This window comes from Coenobita brevimanus, chromosome 57 (assembly GCF_032717465.1).
Source record: "Coenobita brevimanus isolate Jiangsu-jjx chromosome 57, ASM3271746v2, whole genome shotgun sequence".
NCBI lineage: Eukaryota > Metazoa > Arthropoda > Malacostraca > Decapoda > Coenobitidae > Coenobita > Coenobita brevimanus.
Genome location: NC_137010.1, coordinates 13,617,583 through 13,638,347, shown reverse-complemented (window position 1 = coordinate 13,638,347; position 20,765 = coordinate 13,617,583). Strand labels below are relative to the sequence as shown.

The window sequence follows — 20,765 nt, the reverse complement described above, 5'->3', positions numbered from 1 at the left end:
ATTGCCTAATACCTGAATATTAATCCCTAAACAGAGGGAGTGGATCAACATTGCTGACACTGATTCTACCAATTCTGATCATGAACCAGTTGGCCCTTTTCTCTCAGGTTTCTCATAACTAATGAGCCAACAATTTTCATTTGTGAAAATATGAAATTCCCATTACTGTATTAACCACTCCTAACTATTAATTTCTGTCCTTGTGAATACAATATATTCTCATAATTCAGGGAACACTTCACTTCTATAGCTGACTTTACACTTAACATAATATCACTAACACTTCAGTCTATTCTGAATTAATCCCCCAGTCAATTTTGAGGCTCTTCGTAAGTGGTAGATGAGTGAACAGCATTGCTGACTGCAAAGCTGCCAGCACTTTAGTGCTAGGGTTTGACTCCTGGTGTGGGCAGCTGGAATCACTCAACTTAGGCATTGGCTGGTAGGTAAAATGCGTACCTTGGGTAACACTTAGGGGAGGTATCTGTGGAAACCTGGAAAATGCAATGGCCTTGTGTCCCAGGATATTGGGTGATTAGCTGGTCACAGGCTTAAAGGCCTATGATATGGATATGAGCACTGCAGTTAAGTGCTTCACAGAGTCTACTCCCACCTTTACCTTGATAGGTGCATGTGAAATGAAGTAAACATTGTTTGGGGCTGGTGGCTGGACTGAAGACCAGCTGCTGTGGAGCTTCAAGGCAGTTCTGCCAATACCATGGTACCGATAACTGATATGTATTCAATAACTTACCACAGTGCCAGCCCTGTTATCTTTAAATATACTGTATTTTCACTCATCTGTCTTGTCAGCTTGGTGTATTAACAGCTAGTTTGGGGGGATGTATGTTTAATGCAAGAGGAAATTTTTAATATGGTATAAACAATAAAACAGTTTAGTTGTTTTTCATTGGTAGAAGATCTTAAATGATTTTTACAGTTCTAAAAGTGTTTTTTTTTTTTTTTTTTTTTTTTTTTTTTGTCACTTTTGCTACATGAAGGAGTAGAGCATTTCTGGTGCTTGATTTGATTTTTCTCTGAATCTAGCTGCAATCAGGGTGATTTTATTCACAAAACTAAAGGTATTGCATTTTTTATAAGATCCTAGTCAAGAAAACTATGGTACTGAAAACAGCGATCAAGGAGAATTCACTGTATGTAACAGGCAGCCAAATACTATACTCTGTCCACTTTACTTTGGCCTAAAACTGCCAACTCTCAATTCATAATTCTGTAGTCTGTACCAAAGATTAGCAACCAAATAAAGTGTTAGCTACGAAGATGTAGAGCTGTAGTGTTGTCTTATTTAGCCACTGAGAGGGAAATAAGGTGCTAAATGATGAAAATCTCTACCAAGTTAAGACTAATAAAGTACAACAATCACTCTAATATCCGGACGCCCAATATCCGAACATCCCCACTATCCGGACATAAGAATGTTTCATACTGTACTTTTTTCCATACTATACTTACCTCATTTCACTCTTTAATGTCCTTTATTGGTGTGAATAGGGTGTTAGGAGCTATGCATATGCAGTAGGAAGGTGTTTTTCTGAGTTAGGCTAGGTTAGGGTCCATAAGTACCAGTCCAGGAGCCAGTCACCAGAATGTTTATTATTGTATGAACCTACTTCTAAACCCTCATTTTATGTTTCTTTTGCATTTATTTCAGTCATTTATGTGCCTTATTGGTGTGATTTGGGTCTTAAATAGGTGCTATGCATGTCCAGAGGGAGTTGTATAGGTGTTTCTCTGAGTTAGGGTCCATAAGTACAAGTCCATAAGCTGGGGCCCAATATCCGGACAGAACCAATATCCGGACATACCTATGGCTCTATTACGTCAGATATTGGAGTGATTACTGTATATTTAAATATTATTATATGTTGCCCTTTTTTTTTTTATGTTCCATTTTCTATTTAGGCAACTGTTATTAAAAAATAAGTTTTTTTAAATCTGTGTTTGAGTTCCACTGCTACCCACAAAGCTGATTTACCAGTTTTCCCAGTTTACAGTACCAGTTGTATTACGATGATGATGTATTACGAAGTACTGTACAGTATGTGATTTTTAAGAAGGCATCACCTACACAGAACAATTAGGACTAACATCTTGGAAAAGGGCACCTTCATACAGCAGCAACAGTACAGCAAGATGGCTCTACTGCCCAGTTATACAACTGCCACTCAGCTCCGTCCCAATCTCCGAAAGGAGGATGTTAGACTGCAGGAAAACGGTAATTTCATTCTGCAGTCCATTGCGTTCATGTTGAGTTGGGACTGTGGCCATAACAACAATAAAACAAAACTGAGAGCTTATTGTACCACAATATACAAACAACCAAACTCACATCTCCACAAATGGCCGAGATGAGCGAACTCTTTCCTGAGCCGATACTGCCACAGACCCCAATCAGCTTCCCACGCTTCACTGACAGATTAATGTTGAAAAGTGTATCCACACACTTGATGGAGGTTGGGTCACCTTCCTTGGCTGGGCTTCCATTTGCAGAGCTTCCATTTGTCGAGGTCCCATTTGGTTGTCCGTTTGTGAGGTGACCATTGGTGCAGGAAGGTGGTGTGGCTCTGCTGACTGATCCGTTCGCCTTGGCATCATCTAGAAAATGTAAACCAGCAACATTTACCCCTTCACTTTCAAGACGCATTTTTATCTTATTTTTACTACCACCTGACAATTTTATTCAGTCTTGGAGAGACTTTTAGAACTGGAGGAGTTAGCAATAATTTTTATTCAATTCATCACTAACAGAGGTCTCCTAAAAGCTGAATGAACTTTTCATGTAGCAGCCAAAGTTAATTAAAAAGTACATCACTGGACTGAAATTATTAAAATAATCATTACTGTTATTGTTATCAACAGCATTATGTCATCATCATCATCGATATCATTAAAATATCGTTATCATCCAGCATCTCAGTTTATCACTGTTTCTATCATCATCATGAATATTATCTTTACTGTTTTTATACTCACATTCATGGAGAGAGAGAGAGAGAGAATGTGTGTGTGTGTGTGTGTGTGTGTGTGTGTGTGTGTGTGTGTGTACCTAACTGTTTTACACAGGATTTGAGCTAAGCTCGTGTTCTGTCTCTTTTCTACAATTGTTTATTATCCAATCTAGACTTAAACACATGGATGCTCTCTGCTCGCACCACCTCTCCCTCCAAGTTATTCCAATTGTCTATAGTTCTATTTGGAAAACTTAATTTCTTTACATCCCTATGGCATTGACTCATCTTCAACTTGAATTCATATCCTCTTGTTCTTTCATCATCTTTCACAAAGAGGTACTCTCTGTCCATATGTGTGTGTGTGTGTGTGTGTGTGTGTGTGTGTGTGTGTGTGTGTGTGTGTGTGTGTGTGTGTGTGTGTGTGTGTGTGTGTGTGTGTGTGTGTGTGTGTGTGTGTGTGTGTGTGTGTGTGTGCAGGAATGAGTCAAGCTCGTACTGTCCCATGTTTTGAACCATTCTTATCATATATATTTTTGAAATGATGAATAGTTTTGGCACACACTATTTCATTCGGCTGTGCATTCCACTGATCAAATGCTCTGTTTAGGAAGCTAAATTTCCTTACATCTTTATCACTTCTCTTTTTGTACAGTTTTTTTGCAGTGTCCTCTTGATGTTGCTTCCCCACAGGTTATATTCTCATTTAAGTCAATTTTCTCTTTCCCTGTGATGCATTTATATTGCATAATCGTCTCCTCTTTTCCTTCTCTTTTGTAATGTTAGTAGGTTTAATTTTTCTGGCTTTTTTTTTATAACTTAGATCCCTTAAGCTTTGTGCTGATCTTGTAGAGGCCCTTTGATCCTTTTAAATCTATGTGTTTTTTTGAGATGTGGATTCCAGATGACAGATGCTTACTCTCGAGTTGGTCTAATGAATGTTATGATTATCTTTCTCAGTATGTCTTCATTTATATACATGAATGCGACTTTCATGTTAAGAAGCAGAGTGTACATGTTCCATACTTTCTCACTGATATGGCCAACCAGTGATAGTCTGTTATTGATAATGACTCCTAAGTCCTTCTCCTTTTCTGATATGTGTAGGGTTTAACTTCCTAGCTTATAATCCTAGTCTGGTCTTTTTCCACTTTAACTATCTATCTATCTATCTATTGCCAGACGCCTCAATCCTGTTTGGGGTGGCCACAAACAAATCGCCTCCAAGTCGCCCTGTCCCCCGCCATTTCACTGCCCTGCTCCCAACTCACACCCCCCTCTCTCATATACCTCTCCACCCCATCCCTCCATCTCATCCTCGGCCTCCCCCTCCCTCTTCCCCCCTCCACCTCACTCACATACACTCTCTTCGTCAGTCTTTCACCCTCCATCCTCTCCACATGGCCAAACCACCTCAGTGTGTTCCTCATAACGCTTCCTATCACATCCACATCAACACCACAACGCTCCTTTATATCCTCATTCGTCAGCCTGTCTCTCCATGTGACTCCACAGGCTCCTCTTAAATAACTCATTTCCACTGCTCTCACTCTTGACTTGTGTCCTTCCAACAACCTCCAAGCTTCACTTCCGTACGTTAGAGTTGGTATCACAATACTGTCATGTAGTAACTTTTTCACTTCCATGCTCACTTCCCTGTTTCTTATCACTGCTTTCAAAGAACCAGCAACCTTTCTTCCCTGCTGTACCCTTTCAAGCACTTCACCCTCCAAACCTCCATCCTCACTCATCACACTACCCAAGTACTTAAACGTACTCACATTTTCCAATTCCTCACCATCCAACCTCGCTGTACATTCACTGACTTCACCTCTCTCAAAGACCATCACTTTACTCTTCCTTACATTCACCTTTAGATTCCGTTTCTTACACACTCTCCCAAACTCATCCACCAAGCCTTGCAGCTCCCCTTCGTCTTCACTCAACAACACAGTATCATCTGCAAACAACAGTACAGGGAGTTTCCAAACACTATCCTCTCTTACCAGGGCCACTCCAACATCCACTACCCTACCTTGTACCTCTTTTATTACCCATCCATGTACAGATTGAACAACAATGGAGACATGACACATCCCTGTTTCAACCCAACTTTCAAAGAGAAAAATTCACTTAGTTCACCATCCACACACACTGCAGCCTTCGCACCATCGTACATACTCTTCACAGCATTCAACAACTTCCCATCTACTCCATATATATACTTTTATACACATTTATATATACACTTTTACCAAACTTGATTATATGGCATTTGTCCACAATGATTTTCATTTGCCATGTACTGTACTGTTCCATTCATGAAGCTTATTGAATTCTTTTTGTAGCTCTCTGCAAGAGTCTTTGTAATTTTCATTTGTACTTCTGCATCATCAGCAAACATATTCAGATAGCTTCCACTTCCAATGTTGCTGTCTAAGTCATTTATATATATACTAAAAACATAACTGGTGCCAGCACTGAGCTCTGTGGGACTCAACTCATCACTTCTCTCCATAATGAGCAATTTCCCCTTAGTATTGTTCTCATTTCCCTTTTTCTGAGAAAATCTTATAACCTACAGTACAGATTAACCTGGATTCCTTCTTGGTGGTACATTTTCTGTAAAAGTCTTTGATGTGGTACTCTGTCAAATGACTTTTTGAAATCCAAATAAATACTGTCTACCCACCCTTCTCAATATCTGCAGTTTCTGCAACTCTATCATGGTAGCTTAATAGATCGGTAATACAAGATCTTCCCTTTCTAAAGATGAACTGCCTTTCTGGTATCATATTGTATTTTTCCTGATGATTTACCCAGATTTTCCTTATTAGCTCTTCTTATATCTTACTTATGATGCTGGTCAGTGATACTGGTTGGTAGTTAAGTGAATATTATCTATTCCCTTTCTTGAAGAGGGAAACAATGTTTGCTTTCTTCAAAATATCAGGCAGTTTACCTTGTCTTAAGGATTCCCCGAATATTAAATGTATTGGTCGGCTTAAATCTTCTGCACATTCATGTTATACTAGTACCCAACATGAAATCTTGTCAGGAGAATTTGCTTTTCTTTTGTCTAAGTTCCTCAATTCTTCCTGGACCCCCTGTTCCGATATACAGGTATATATATATATATATATATATATATATATATATATATATTTGTTAATATGTGTGGGTATGCTCATTCCTATTCATCTCCCTCAAATATACTTTCTTCTGTAAAAACCGATTGGATTTTTTGTTCGGTACAGTACTTCACAATTATCTTCTTCGTTGTTATAGATTTTCTCCTCATCCATGATGGACTGGATTTTATCTTTAACTTTAGTGTTGTTTCACGTGTAGCTGTAAAACAGCTTCGTTTGATCTGTACTTTTATTTATAATATCTTCCTCAAACTGCCTTTGAGCTTCTCTCTTTATCCTCGAATAATCATTTCTTGCCTGTTTATAGTTGTTATAAGCCCTCTAGCTATTATGTTGTCTGTATCTAATCCACAGCAAATCTCTTCTTTCTTTTGCTATTTTACATACATACATTCATCATTTGAGAAAGGTGAAGTCAGTGAATGTACAGCGAGGTTGGATGGTGAGGAATTGGAAAATGTGAGTACGTTTAAGTACTTGGGTAGTGTGATGAGTAAGGATGGAGGTTTGGAGGGTGAAGTGCTTGAAAGGGTACAGCAAGGAAGAAAGGTTGCGGGTTCATTGAAAGCAGTGATAAGAAACAGGGAAGTGAGCATGGACGTGAAAAAGTTACTACATGACAGTATTCTGATACCAACGCTAATGTATGGAAGTGAAGCTTGGACGTTGTTGGAAGGACACAAGTCAAGAGTGAGAGCAGTGGAAATGAGTTATTTAAGAGGAGTCTGTGGAGTCACATGGAGAGACAGGCTGACAAATGAGGATATAAAGGAGCGTTGTGGTGTGGATGTGGATGTGACAGGAAGCGTTAGGAGGAATACACTGAGGTGGTTTGGCCATATGGAGAGGATGGAGGGTGAAAGACTGATGAAGAGAGTGTATGTGAGTGAGGTGGAGGGGGGGAGAGAAAGGGGGAGGCCGAGGATGAGATGGAGGGATGGGGTGGAGAGGTATATGAGAGAGGAGGGTGTGAGTTGGGAGCGGGGCATTGAAATGGTGGGGGACAGGGCGACGTGGAGGCGATCTGTTTGTCGCCACCCCAAACGGGATTTAGGCATCTGGCAATAGATAGATAGATAGAGACATTCATCATCTAATTCTGTGTTGCCCCATGAGGAACGTAGAAGCCCAGGGCCAGGCAGTTTGTTCCTGACATTTAAGATGAGAGTGACCAACCTCATTCATCCCTGAGTGGCAGTACACGAAGAGTAAACCCCAACCATCTCTTAGATATATACCTACACAGGCTCTATCCAGCTGGAGCACTTTAATTACCCGCTTGCTTTTTTACATTGCGTATTAAACCATTTCTTTATCCTTATTTCTGTTTCTTTGTGCTGTGGGATATAATTTTGGGCTCCTGTTTCATAAAATTCACAGAATTATTTATATATAATATTTATATCTTCTCTAAGCTCTCTTTCCCATTTTATTTCTGTAAAGTAGCTACTTCTTTATGTCATGATAGTTGCCCTTTTTATAGTTTAGCCTCTTTTCGTAATTTTCATTATCACTAACTACAATATATCATATGCTATCTTGAAACTGTAATGTAATACCGCACGGTCGCTTTTGCCGAAAGGAGGGTGATAAATTGTGTTGTCAATTTCATTTTCTTGTCTAGGAAACAGGAGATCTAATAATGATTATTCTTCTGGTGAACTTTTTCTGGTGTTTCCCTTTATATGCTGTGTTAGGAAAAACTCCTGTATAAGATCCAGGAGCTTATAATCCCAACAGCTTTCATTGCTTCTTACATCTACAGTATTCCAATTTATATTTGTGTTGTAATCTCCAGTTAGCATAAGTCTTTCAGATTTTTCTTCCAGTCTACTTAGTAGAGTTCTTATCCCCTCCACACCAGGCTGTTTATAGCGCCATTTATCTCTCACTATGGGAATTTTTCTGAAAATAGCCTGTTTTCAAACTTTATATCTCGGAAACTATACAAGTCAGGGGAACAAATTAAAGTCTATATTACTTATCAACTCTTCTTCTTGCAAATGAAAGTATCCCCAGGTCTGTAGGTCATCATGTCAATGAGTAATGACGTAATGAAAAGAAGCGATTTTTTGTGCGAGAGGTAGGCTGTATCCATGCATTTGCGCGCGGCCACGATTTTGGTGTCGTTCTCAATGTGATAACTTCTTCATTACTACATAAACTAGACACAGCAGTGTCCATAGCATGCCCTATGGCACTATCACTGAGCCCTTTCCTATCCTTGGAAAGAGGCTTGGCAGGGATGGATAAGGCAAAAGTCCACGTGAGGCAGGAACGGAATCAGACGAGAAGGGCTATGAAAACATCGTCTTACACCTGATAAAGTCACACAGATGACTGAGTTATGGTTAGCTTGGCTGGTGGGAGTCCCTCTCCACCTTTCGGTGACAAGAACAAATGGCGGCCACTTAAAATTGCGGTGCAAAAACAAGTGCGGTTCCGATCGACACCAAGTGTGCTCAGCCACCAGCCACCGAATCTTGACAGTTCTGACCAATCCCCACTGGTTAGGGGTTAAACATCATATAGTAAAACCTCGATATAATGGCCTTCAATAGACTGGAATTCGCTTTTATCGGAACTAAGGAGCTACTGGACTATATTCCTATATATCGGAAAATGTCCAATAAAGCCAGAAGCAATCCAGACTGCCACCTATGTTCACCACAATAAGGTAAATAAAAGACATGTTTATCAGTGTACAGTACAGTATTATTATATAAAATGTAATGCCACTCAGGGATGAGTGAGGCTGGTCACTCTCATCTTAAATGTCAGGACCAACTGCCTAGCCCCGGGCTCCTACATTCCTCATGAGGCAACGTAGGATTGGATGATGGATGGATGGATATACCATTTGATTAACCCTTTCAGGTCTCATATAGGTCCCAAGGCCACGTTTGAGAGATGAATTTTTTTGAAAAAAGTCAAGGTTTGCAAATAAAGAAAAAAATATCATTCATGCACAAGGAAGTAATACACATCTATCTATCTATCTATTGCCAGACGCCATAATCCCGTAAGGAGTGGCCATTTGACTTTGAGTTATTTGTTTTACAGGGAGGGGCACTAATCCTCCACCAACCCACTTGCTGATACACATCTGCCTATAAAACATTAGAGCTCTACTCACTATACAAGTGCTGCAAAAATGATGGGAAGTTGCGTAGCAAGTGGTGTGTGGTAGCGTGTGAGTATTGCCATCTCGGTGGGTAGGTGATTTCTTAGTGTGTAGACGACATGATTGCATTGTTTGTTTCCATGTTTTTCCATAAAAAACAGTGCACTAATATATGTACATTATATCTCACGTGATTTGTGAATGATTCTTGAGATGTTTTCTTTACAAAAAACAAACTAAACAGTTACAAGATCCACATAAAACTATCACTTACTGGTTACTACTGACAAATTTATTTTACTTTGCTCTTATTTTGCTTAGTACTGTCCAAGGCTGTGGGGGTGAGGACATGGGGGTAAGCCTACGAGCTTGCCTTTTGTATGTACATATGTTTATTTTATCGATGCTAACTATATCATCCTGTGTACTGACAGGCAGCAGTAGAGACAGTAATCAAATATTTATTATTTCTCAAAATTGATGGTGTTATAAGTATAACCAGGAAATGTGAGCAACTCATGAAATATAAATCAGAAAAAAGTATGGAGACACTAACAATCATTTGTCAATGAAAAAGGTAACCCTTGCTGCACATGTATGTCCGCCCAGTAACAAATACATGCATGGTATGTGTATAAAAGGCTACAGAAACAACCTTAGAAACCTAAAATTATAAATCTGTAATTATTTTCCCTCAATCAGACACTCCAACACCAAGGAAATGAATAAATATTGAGACATACAACGCGGAAATCTCTTGCTTGCCTGTGACGCGGCAACTATGTGCATAGGCGGGAGGCAGGGGGTAGGGGATTGGAGGGGGGGTGGGGGATTGGAGGGAGGGTGGAGCGTGGGAGGCAGAGGGGTGGGGGATCGGTGGGAGGTAAGAGGGTGGAGGAAGTAGGGGGTGGGGGAATGGAGGGAAAGTGGAGGGTGGAAGGGTGGGAGGTAGAGAGGTGGGGAATCGGTGGGAGGTAGGGGGGTGGAGGAAGGGGGATATGAAAGGGAGGAGGGAGGTGAGACCTATGTCTCCTCTAGAGCAGTAAAAATATATTGCAAACAATATTCTTTTGCTAAATGAACTGTCTGATACCAAATAGTAAAAAATATTGCCAGATCAATAGAATAATAAAACCAATACGTGCAACCCAACCCCCCACCATGTTAGCTTTTCCCAGGCTGTTTAAACTAAAATATTGTGATCTGTGCATGCCTGGTAGAAGCAGAGGGGTCTGGGGAGCAGCTCGTATCCGTATTTCATTCACCAGCCTCACGCAACAGTTTTCATTCATGCCTAAATATGCTGCCACGGGAGTGGCTGGGAGACAGACCCCTACCGAGAAAGCCACTATACAATGAGTCCTTGAAATACGAAAACTCGAAGTACGAATTTCCGAAGGTACGAAAGTGATAAAAGTAGTACAAATTCCACAATCCGAAAGTAACTGTCTCAGTGGTACGAAAAACGATACGAGGAAATACGAAAAATTTAAAATGGGCCCGCTGCACAGCGCCACGCTCGCTTGCAGTGAGAAAATGAACTAACCCCTCTCTTGTAAACACATCTTCGCGTGCTTCCCAGTCGAGTCAAATCCGTCCTCTCCTCTCAGCTTTGCTGTACATTACACTGTTTTTCGCTGTTCTTCACCTTTTCATATTTTTACCTTGCCTCCCAAGCGTCCTGCATCATCTCCAGCATCCGGGGAACCAGCTGCTAAGAAGAAACAGCATCGTACTCTCACTTCTGAGAGGAAATTGGAAATAATAAGACGCCACGAGAAGGGGCAGGGAGTCTCAGAGATTGGGCGAGCTTTAGGCCTTGCACCTTCAACCGTTGGGACTGTGACGAAAAAAAGGAAATGTACAAGAAGATGGCCACCTCCTTTTCTTCATCTTCAGCTGCCTGCCAAGCCATGAGGACCCGGAGCTGTCCCATGGAGAAGATGAAGCAGCTCCTGATTGCATGGATGGAGGACTGCCGGCAGAAAAACATCCCTGAGTCTCTGTCCCTTATTCAAGAAAGGGCTGTTCAAATCTGGGAGAGTCTGGGAGAACAGGAAGAGGCAGGCAGTTCTTCACCAGTGCTGTCCACCAGCAGCGACTCTGGGGCAGTTCCTTCAGTGCCTTCCTCTGGTGATTCCTCGACTGAGGTGTTTAAGGCCAGCCGTGGGTGGTTTGGGCACTTCAAGAGGAGGACCGGCCTCACCAATGTTCGAATTCAAGGGGAGTCTGCTAATGCTGACATCGATGCTGCATCTTCCTTCCCAGAACACCTGAAGAAGATCATCGAGGAAGGAGGATACTCCCCCAAGCAGGTGTTCAACATTGATGAGACTGGCCTCTACTGGAAGAAAATGCCGAGCAGGTAAGAAAATACTGTATCTTAAATCGATGTTTAACAAGTAAATTTTTGGCAGGTTATGGTGATAAAGTGCTATGTGTAAAGGAAGCAGTGCCATGTGTAAAGGGAAGCATTGCCTTCTGTAAAGGAGGCAGTGCCATGTTTAAAGAAAGGCAGTAGCACGTGTAAAGGTAGTCCTGCCATTAAAGGAAAATTCATGCAGGTTATTCTTAAAAATGATGTTTTGGTGTAAACTGTAAATGCTCCTTGTTTACATAAGGTCTGTGAACTTGTCTAGTGAAATTTACTTCATAATTACACTGCCTTCCATTAGAATGAAGTTAAATCTATGCATGTGTGTCTCAAAAGTGGTGTTATAGGCAAATTTTACAAGGATAAAAAATAAATGTTCCATGTTTATGTGGGGTAGGAGCAAGGACACGTTGGAGGGAGTTAGGTTAGGCCTGTGTTATTCGGGGTTGAAATTTACTTCATTATTACACTACCTGCCATTCGAATGAAGTTAAATCTATGCATGTGTGTCTCAAAAGTGGTGTTATAGGCATTTTTTACAAGGATGAGACATAAATGTTCCATGTTCATGTAGGGTAGGCACAAGGACACGTTCGAGGGACTTAGGTTAGGCCTGTGTTATTCAGGGGTGAAATTTACTTCATTATTACACTACCTGCCATTAGAATGAAGTTAAATTTATCCATGTGTGTCTTAAAAGTGGTGTTATAGGCAAATTTTACAAGGATGAGAAATAAATGTTCCATGTTTATGTGGGGTAGGCGCACGGTCATGCTGGAGGGACTTAGGTTAGGCCTGTGTTTTTCAGGGGTGATATTTACTTCATTATTACACTGCCTGTCATTAGAATAAAGTTAAATTGATCCATGTGAGTCTTAAAAGTGATGTTATAGGCAAATTTTACAACAGTAAAGCATAAATGCTCCATGTTTAGGTTAGATTTCTTAATTGGCGCAAGGTCTTATTAGACAGAGGTAAGTCTAAGATACGACTGTGTTTTTCCCAGAACCAACATGCGTGTGTGTCTCCTTGGAGGGAGTTAGGGTAGGCACCTGTTTTTGGGGGGTTAAATTAACTTCGTAATTACAGTGCCTGCCGTTAGAATGAAGTAAAAAATATGCATGTGTGTCTATAAAGGTGATGTTATAGGCAAATTTTACAACGATGAAAAATAAATGCCCCATGTTCAGGTTAGATTTCTGAATTGGCACAAGGCCGCATTAGACGGAGGTAAAATAGGACTGTGTTTTTCGCAGAACCAACATGCGTGTGTGTCTCCTTGGAAGGAGTTAGGATAAGGCTGTGTTTTGGGGGGATGAAATCAACTTCATAATTACAGTGCCTGCAGTTAGAATGAAGTAAAAATTATGCATGTGTGTCTTAAAAGTGATGTTATGGGCAAATTTTACAGCGAAACAAAATAAAATAAATGCCCCATGTTTTCGTAAGATTTCTGAATTGGCGCGAGGTCTCATTAGACAGACATAAGATAGGACTGTATTTTTCGCAGAACCTACATCTTCAAGCGCGAAAAGTCTGCTTCGGGATTCAAGGCGGCGAAGGACCGGCTGACTTTAGCCTTAGGGGGCAATGCAGAGGGTGATGCTAAGCTTAGACCACTGCTGGTCTACAGCTACGAAAACCCCCGGGAACTGAAAAACACATCAAACCCTTCTCTGCCTGTCAACTGGAAGTCCTCCAAAAAGGCATGGGTCACTTCTTAAATCTTTTACGACTACATCTATAACTATTTCTCCCCCTTCATCTCCCGCTACACGAAATCTAACAACCTAACGAACAAGGCCTTGCTGCTAGGCAACAATGCCCCAGCACATCCACCAACCATGGTCGACTGGTGTGATAATGTCCAGGTAGTTTTCCTTCCCCCGAACACCACATCGCTGTTGCAGCCATGTAATCAGGGGGTGACTGCCACCTTCAAACACTATTACACAAAACGAGCCATGCATTTGCTGTTGCATGCTTGATGGGAAGGCAGAGCCAATGGACCGCAGGAATTGTGGAAGGCCTTTGATATTAAAAAAGGCCTTCAGATGATAGATGAAGCGTGGCGGGAGATCTCCTCTTCTACTATGAATGCTGTTTGGAGGAAACTGTGGCCAAAGGCAGTGCATGACTTCACTGGTTTTGCAGTGCCCGATCCTGTCAATCTCGACAAGGAGATTGCTGCCCTTGCCAATGAGGCCGTGCTAGGAGATGATGGAGAGAAATTGAGACCAGAGGACATAACGGACCTTGTGGAGTCTCACAACCAGGAGCTCTCTACAGAGGATCTCCTGGAGTTGGAGGAGACGAGGACTGATGCTCCAGAGCCTGACTCAGTCCCACCCACCCTGACCATTGCGGCACTTGAAAAGATTCTGGACTCATTTGAGCAAGCTATGGAGGTGGCCTTTCAGCTTGACCCAGGGATGGACAGAAGCTACAAGGTGCACAATGCTGTCAAGGATGCAGAGATATTATGAGCAGCTTCTTCAAACAAAAAAATCAGCGGCCAAGCAACGCAAAGTCACTGATTTTTTTGCTCCCAAGGCTCAGTCTGCTGCACCTGCCGTACCACAAGCTCCGCCTGCTACACTTCCCCCAACTTCCTCCCAGCATCACCCCATTCCTTCGTCAGCCCTGGAGTCACCTGATGTTCTGCCTTCATCACAACCACCTGCACCAGCACCATCAACAGCTTCAAAAACACCTGCACCAGTCGAGGAAGTACCAGAGGAGAATAGGGTCCCACCATGTGACAGCACCATATCAACGACACGAATCTCCAGCTGCAGCACAGGTCTATATTTAACTGTACAGTGTACTAATACTACAGTAATTAGTTGTATGTTTAATTTTTTATGTCTGTACAATAGTACAGTGGCTGGGGAATGGCTGGGAGAAGGAGGGAGGTGAGAAGACAGGAAGAAATCAGTAGGATAGAAGTTGTGGAAGCAATGAAGAAAGTTAAATCAGGGAAAGCCCCAGGAATTGATGGAGTGTGTGGTGAAATGCTGAAGCATGGGGGAGAGATAGTAGTAGAATGGATGTGGAAGATGTGCAGATTGGCCTGGGAGGAAGGTAGAGTCCCGGAGGATTGGAAGTCAGGTATAATTATTCCCTTGTACAAAGGAATAGGGGAAAAAGAAGCGTGTGGTAACCATAGGGGCATTTGTCTTCTTAGTATAATAGGAAAAGTGTATGGTAGGATACTTACTGACAGAGTTAGAGAAAGAACAGAGAAATTAGTTGGAGAAGAACAGGGAGGCTTTAGGAAGGGAAGAGGTTGTGTAGATCAGATATTCATTCTCAGATCTTTAGTGGAAAAGTTTCTAGAGAAGGGAAAGAAGTTGTATGCAGCATTCATGGATTTGGAGAAAGCATATGACAGGGTGGATAGACAAGGATTGTGGAAAGTGTTAAGAATATATGGAGTAGATGGAAAGTTGTTGAATGCTGTGAAGAGTATGTACGATGGTGCGAAGGCTGCAGTGCGTGTGGATGGTGATCTAAGTGAATTTTTCTCTTTGAAAGTTGGGTTGAAACAGGGATGTGTCATGTCTCCATGGTTGTTCAATCTGTACATGGATGGGGTAATAAAAGAGGTACAAGGTAGGGTAGTGGATGTTGGAGTGGCCATGGTGAGAGAGGATAGTGTTTGGAAACTCCCTGTACTGTTGTTTGCAGATGATACTGTGTTGTTGAGTGAAGACGAAGAAGAGCTGCAAGGCTTGGTGGATGAGTTTGGGAGAGTGTGTAAGAAACGGAATCTAAAGGTGAATGTAGGGAAGAGTAAAGTGATGGTCTTTGAGAGAGGTGAAGTCAGTGAATGTACAGCGAGGTTGGATGGTGAGGAATTGGAAAGTGTGAGTACGTTTAAGTACTTGGGTAGTGTGATGAGTAAGGATGGAGGTTTGGAGGGTGAAGTGCTTGAAAGGGTACAGCAGGGAAGAAAGGTTGCTGGTTCCTTGAAAGCAGTGATAAGAAACAGGGAAGTGAGCATGGAAGTGAAAAAGTTACTACATGACAGTATTGTGATACCAACTCTAACGTACGGAAGTGAAGCTTGGACGTTGTTGGAAGGACACAAGTCAAGAGTGAGAGCAGTGGAAATGAGTTATTTAAGAGGAGCCTGTGGAGTCACATGGAGAGACAGGCTGACGAATGAGGATATAAAGGAGCGTTGTGGTGTTGATGTGGATGTGATAGGAAGCGTTATGAGGAACACACTGAGGTGGTTTGGCCATGTGGAGAGGATGGAGGGTGAAAGACTGACGAAGAGAGTGTATGTGAGTGAGGTGGAGGGGGAAAGAGGGAGGGGGAGGCCGAGGATGAGATGGAGGGATGGGGTGGAGAGGTATATGAGAGAGGGGGGTGTGAGCTGGGAGCAGGGGAGTGAAATGGCGGGGGACAGGGCGACTTGGAGGCGATTTGTTTGTGGCCACCCCAAACGGGATTGAGGCTTCTGGCAATAGATAGATAGATAGACAATAGTATAGTGTACTGTATACGTGTATTGCATACTACTAAATAGGAGGGGTAAAGTTTTAGTGGGGGGACCAATGGGGTCCTGGAATGCATCCCCCCCTTTATAGGTATATTTCAAAGGGGAAAATCGTTTCGATATACGAAACTTTGCATTACGAAAGTTTTTTTTGGTCCCTATCCCTTACGTATTTCGAGGACTCACTGTAGTGGCCAGGAGACCTGAAAGGGTTAATGTAGGGAAGGTATAACACAGTACAGTACTGCAATGGTAGTGAAAAGTTAGAAACCACTGATGCAATTTGGACTAATGTCTGATATATCGGAAAAAGTCTGGATTAGCAGGAGGAAGTCCGAATGTCTCTTTTATCGGAATTTTGCTTTCTTCGCAATGGCTTGAGCCTCAATTTGTCCGTTACAGTGAGGTCTAACTGTATTGAACTTTCTGTCTGGTCTTCATGTTGACCTTTATGCCATGTGTTTGTCTTGGGTGGCATATATAAATCTGCCACAATTATATTCCCTTCAGATGTGTTAATCTCTACTGCAATTAATTCTACATGTGAGGGTATATTAAGTTCTATCTCTGACTTAAGTTTTTTCTGTGTTAATATCATAACTCCTCCCCCTTTTTTCAAATTTCTGTCTCTTCTCCATACTCAGTGTTGTACTGTATGCGTCCAAATTTAAGGAGTCACTGGGTATCCGTTGGGTTAATTTTTTTTGTTGGACAAATAAGGCTCCTTTTCTCTGGTACAGTCTTTTATCTCTAATAATTTGGATACCATTCCATCTACATTTGAGTACATCAGCTTAGTCATATCATTTACATATCTGACATTGGTTGAGTCTACTGTTCTCCTGTTTTTTTTAGTCCCTGCTGTTTATGTACCATATTCTTACCAGTAACCCTACTACTGTGTAAAAATATTAACTTCTCTCTTCATCTGCTCTTTTTGCATTCTTTATTTTTGCTTCTTCCTTCTTTTCCTTTAGTAATCTTCATTCCTCCTGAGTTAAGCATCTTTTTATCTATATGTCTTGGAATTCCTCTAATTCCTTAAGTTTGTTAGCTTTTTTTAATACTTCTACTACAGTGTTCACACTTTGGAAGGTTACTTTCAGTAGCCTTGACTTATTTCTCTCATATTTTTCTAGCTTTTTAAATTCCTCTTTATCTTTCTCACAGATTTCCTCTGATGCTTTTAATATATTCATTATATTTATCATCTCCTTTTGGTCTCCAGAGATACTGTTACTTATTTCTTCTTCACAACTACTCCTCACCCTCCCCTAAGGTGGGAAAGGAGGTTTGGATGATGATGATGATGATTTCTTCTTCACCATCTTTACCACTGATTACTATAGATTTGTTGATCTCTGCTGACTCCTTTATCAGCTTTGGGCTGTTTCTTATTATTTCTTTCACTTTTCTTTTTAAGCTTTTTGCTTCAACCTTGTTATCTAGCTCTTGTTAAATGTTTTAGGACTTCTGCATATGTACTTTGTACTTCATCAGTGTAACTTATCACTTCATTTGCCTGAGATAGCTTCTCTTCAATATTAGTGCTCAGCTCTATTAGACTATCTGCAAGCCTACTTACAGTATATCTGTATCCTTTTTGAACACCTTCAAAACTCTCTCATGGCTGACTACTGTACTCCCCACTTCTCTTGTTTTCTTTCTCAGAGTGTTCATCTCAGCTGACAACTCATCCATTGTGTCTTTTCTGCTTATTTCCTTTACTCATTCTTCATTTTTCCCCTTCTGTCAGTGTAGTTCCTTTCTGACTGCCACTATTTCCAGCTGAAAAGCTTTTTCCAGTTTATTCACTTTCTCCACTAGGTTATTAAATGTTTCCATTTCAATCAATTCTGTATAGTCATTACTCTATGTTTTCTACTTTTATCCCATTTCTTACCTAAAGGCACTTCTGGAAAGTACGCCATCTTACAGATAGTTTTTACTTACAATCTGGCATCTCCCCACTACATGTCAGTGGTATGACGACACTCCTGGCAGCGCCTATCTGCAGCCAGTGCATTCCCTGGAGCTCTGATTTTTTGGTACGTACTTTCTTTGGACTTCACTTGTTTGCTTATACTTGCTCTACAATAATAAATCATCCCTTATATTAGCCTAGTACCGAGCTTGACTCATTATACATACATTTAGGTATGATGAGAAGCAGAGTGCAGCCGATGCACATCCAACCTCCACAATGTCCACTGTGTGTGTGTGTGTGTGTGTGTGTGTGTGTGTGTGTGTGTGTGTGTGTGTATTTACCTAATTGTGATATACAGAAAATGAGCTACGCTCGAGGGATCCCGTCTCTGTTTCTCAGTAAGTCAAATTTAGCTTTAAACTCATTTAAATTTTTAGACTGGATGATCTCTTTGTCCAGGCTATTCCACAGGTCTATACATCTATAAGGAAAACTATATTTCTTGATATCCTTCAAGCAGCTTGGTTTCTTCAGTTTCATTCCGTGTCCTCTTGTTGCTCTCTTATCCCACAAAAACAGATCTTCTTTGTCAATTTTGTCTGCTCCCACCATGGTCCTGAACACTGCAATCATGTCGCCTCTCTTTCTCCTTTCTTCTAAGGAAGGCAAATCCAGCTTTTCCAGCCTCTCTCTGTACGACAGATCTGCCAGGCTGGGGACCATCTTGGTTGCTGTTCTTTGTATTCTCTCAATCTTCTTTATATCTTTCTTTTTGTGTGGGGACCATACTACTGCTGCATATTCTAACCTGGGGTGAATCATGGCCAATATCAATTTTTTCATCATCTCATCCATATAATGAAAAGCTACTCTTATATTAGTCAGGAGTTTATACAGTGCTCGTCAGAAGTATGGAGCGCCCTGCGTCCCTCCTGAGAAACAAACCTTTCAACATTGAAAAAACATATAAATAATGCATTTTATTTACCTTTAGTGCTTCGTAGGGTAGCCTTTACGTTTCTTCACGGACCTGAGACGTCTTGGAAGTGAAAGGGCGAGGCTCCTGAGGTGCTGGAGCGGTATTTTGTCCCAGGAGTCACGAATGGCGGCTTCCAGCTTAGGCAGAGAGCTCATGTCCTTCCCTTGGAGACTCTTCTTTATGAGGTACCAGAGGTTTTCAATCGGGTTGAGGTCTGGGCTATTTCCTGGCCAGTCTGTCATGAATGATACCTCACAGTCACGAAGCCAATTGGTGACCGATTTGGCCTTGTGAGCAGGTGCACCGTCCTGCTGAAACACTCGTGCACCTGTTAGCTCGAAGGAGTCTGGTAAATGATCACACAGAAGCTCCAGGTAAACATCCTGATTCACTCTGAGGTTCTTGGGAAGTACAACAAGCTTCCCCAAACCCTTCCCTGAGAAACAACCCCATACCATGAGTGAATCAGGATGTTTAACTGTGCTTTCTACACACCGTGGGTCAAGTGGGTCACTACCTTTGCGTGCTCCTCTGTTACAGGTAACACTAAACGTTGCCTCATCAGACCACAACACTGACAACCATTGCTCCTCACCCCAGTTTAGATATTTATTAGCAAAGGCAAGCCTACGAATTCTCTGGCTGCTAGAGAGAAGAGGCTTTTTCACAGGCCTGTGACTTGTGTAACCAAGCTCATGCACCCTACGAGACACTGTTCTCACTGACACCTCACCAAACACTTCTGGGTTGCTCTCCTTAATTTTCCTTGCACTCACACGAGGATTAAACTCCACTGCACGTTTTAAAACAATAACAGACCTTGGGGAAGTTTTCCTAGGCCTACCAGACCTCGGTTTCTTTGTGGGAACTTCACCACTGTTTTCCTCCCGAAACTGCGCACACCAACGACACACTGTCGATCGTGCCACACCAACCAATTCACTAATTTCCTTTGTCTGGTGGCCTGCCTCCTTTAGAGCAATGATCTGGGATATGATTTCACTCGATAGTTCACGGGTAGGTGCCATAACAAAGTTTTAAAGGCCAAAACACTGCGGGACACTCGGTAAAAAATGGCGCAATTTGAGAGGGACACTCGGCGGAGTTCCTCTCTCTCAGGCAGCCCGTGGGCGACTGAGGCGGGAACCAACCAGCGTGTCGGAAGGCCTCAGGCTACCGTGACGTCATGCTCGGAGCTCACACTTGTGGCTCAATTCTTACCCCCAAAAATGGGTGATTCTTTTTGGGCCATAAGTATTGCGCGCCCGGCGGACAACGCTGAATACTTCTGACGAGTACTGTATGTCTAACTACCTTGTTAATGTGTTTTTTGGGTGACAAACTGTCCTGGACCAGCACTCCCAAATCTTTCTCTTCTCTCGCTTTTGTGATTGGTTCATTACCCATCAAATAACTCAATGATGGCCTCTTGGTACTTTTACCCATTTCCAATGTTTTACATTTCTTTGCATTAAATTTCATCTCCCACATCCGGCTCCAATTGTGTATCCTATCCAGATCCTCCTGTAGCATTTTACAATCCTCCTCAACTTCTACCTTCCTCAAGATCTTTGCATCATCAGCAAACAGACTTGCATAACTATTCACTCCGTCTACCATATCATTTACATAAATCAGGAACATTACTGGTGCCAACACTGAGCCCTGTGGGACTCCACTTGTTACTTCCCTCCATCCAGACATCCTATCCTTTATTGCTGTCCTCATTTGTC

The 20,765-nt window shown here is 41.8% G+C and overlaps 1 protein-coding gene across 1 annotated transcript in view; it reads right to left on the bottom strand.

Moving 5' to 3' along the window:
• The window catches only part of LOC145402098 (ATP-binding cassette sub-family C member 5-like), a 279,936-nt gene that overhangs the window by 97,331 nt on the left and 161,840 nt on the right, over positions 1–20,765 (bottom strand). The window contains exon 14 of the mRNA XM_080274212.1: positions 2,351–2,616. Coding sequence (XP_080130338.1) covers positions 2,351–2,616 — 266 coding nt within the window. The remainder of the gene's footprint in view (positions 1–2,350; positions 2,617–20,765) is intronic.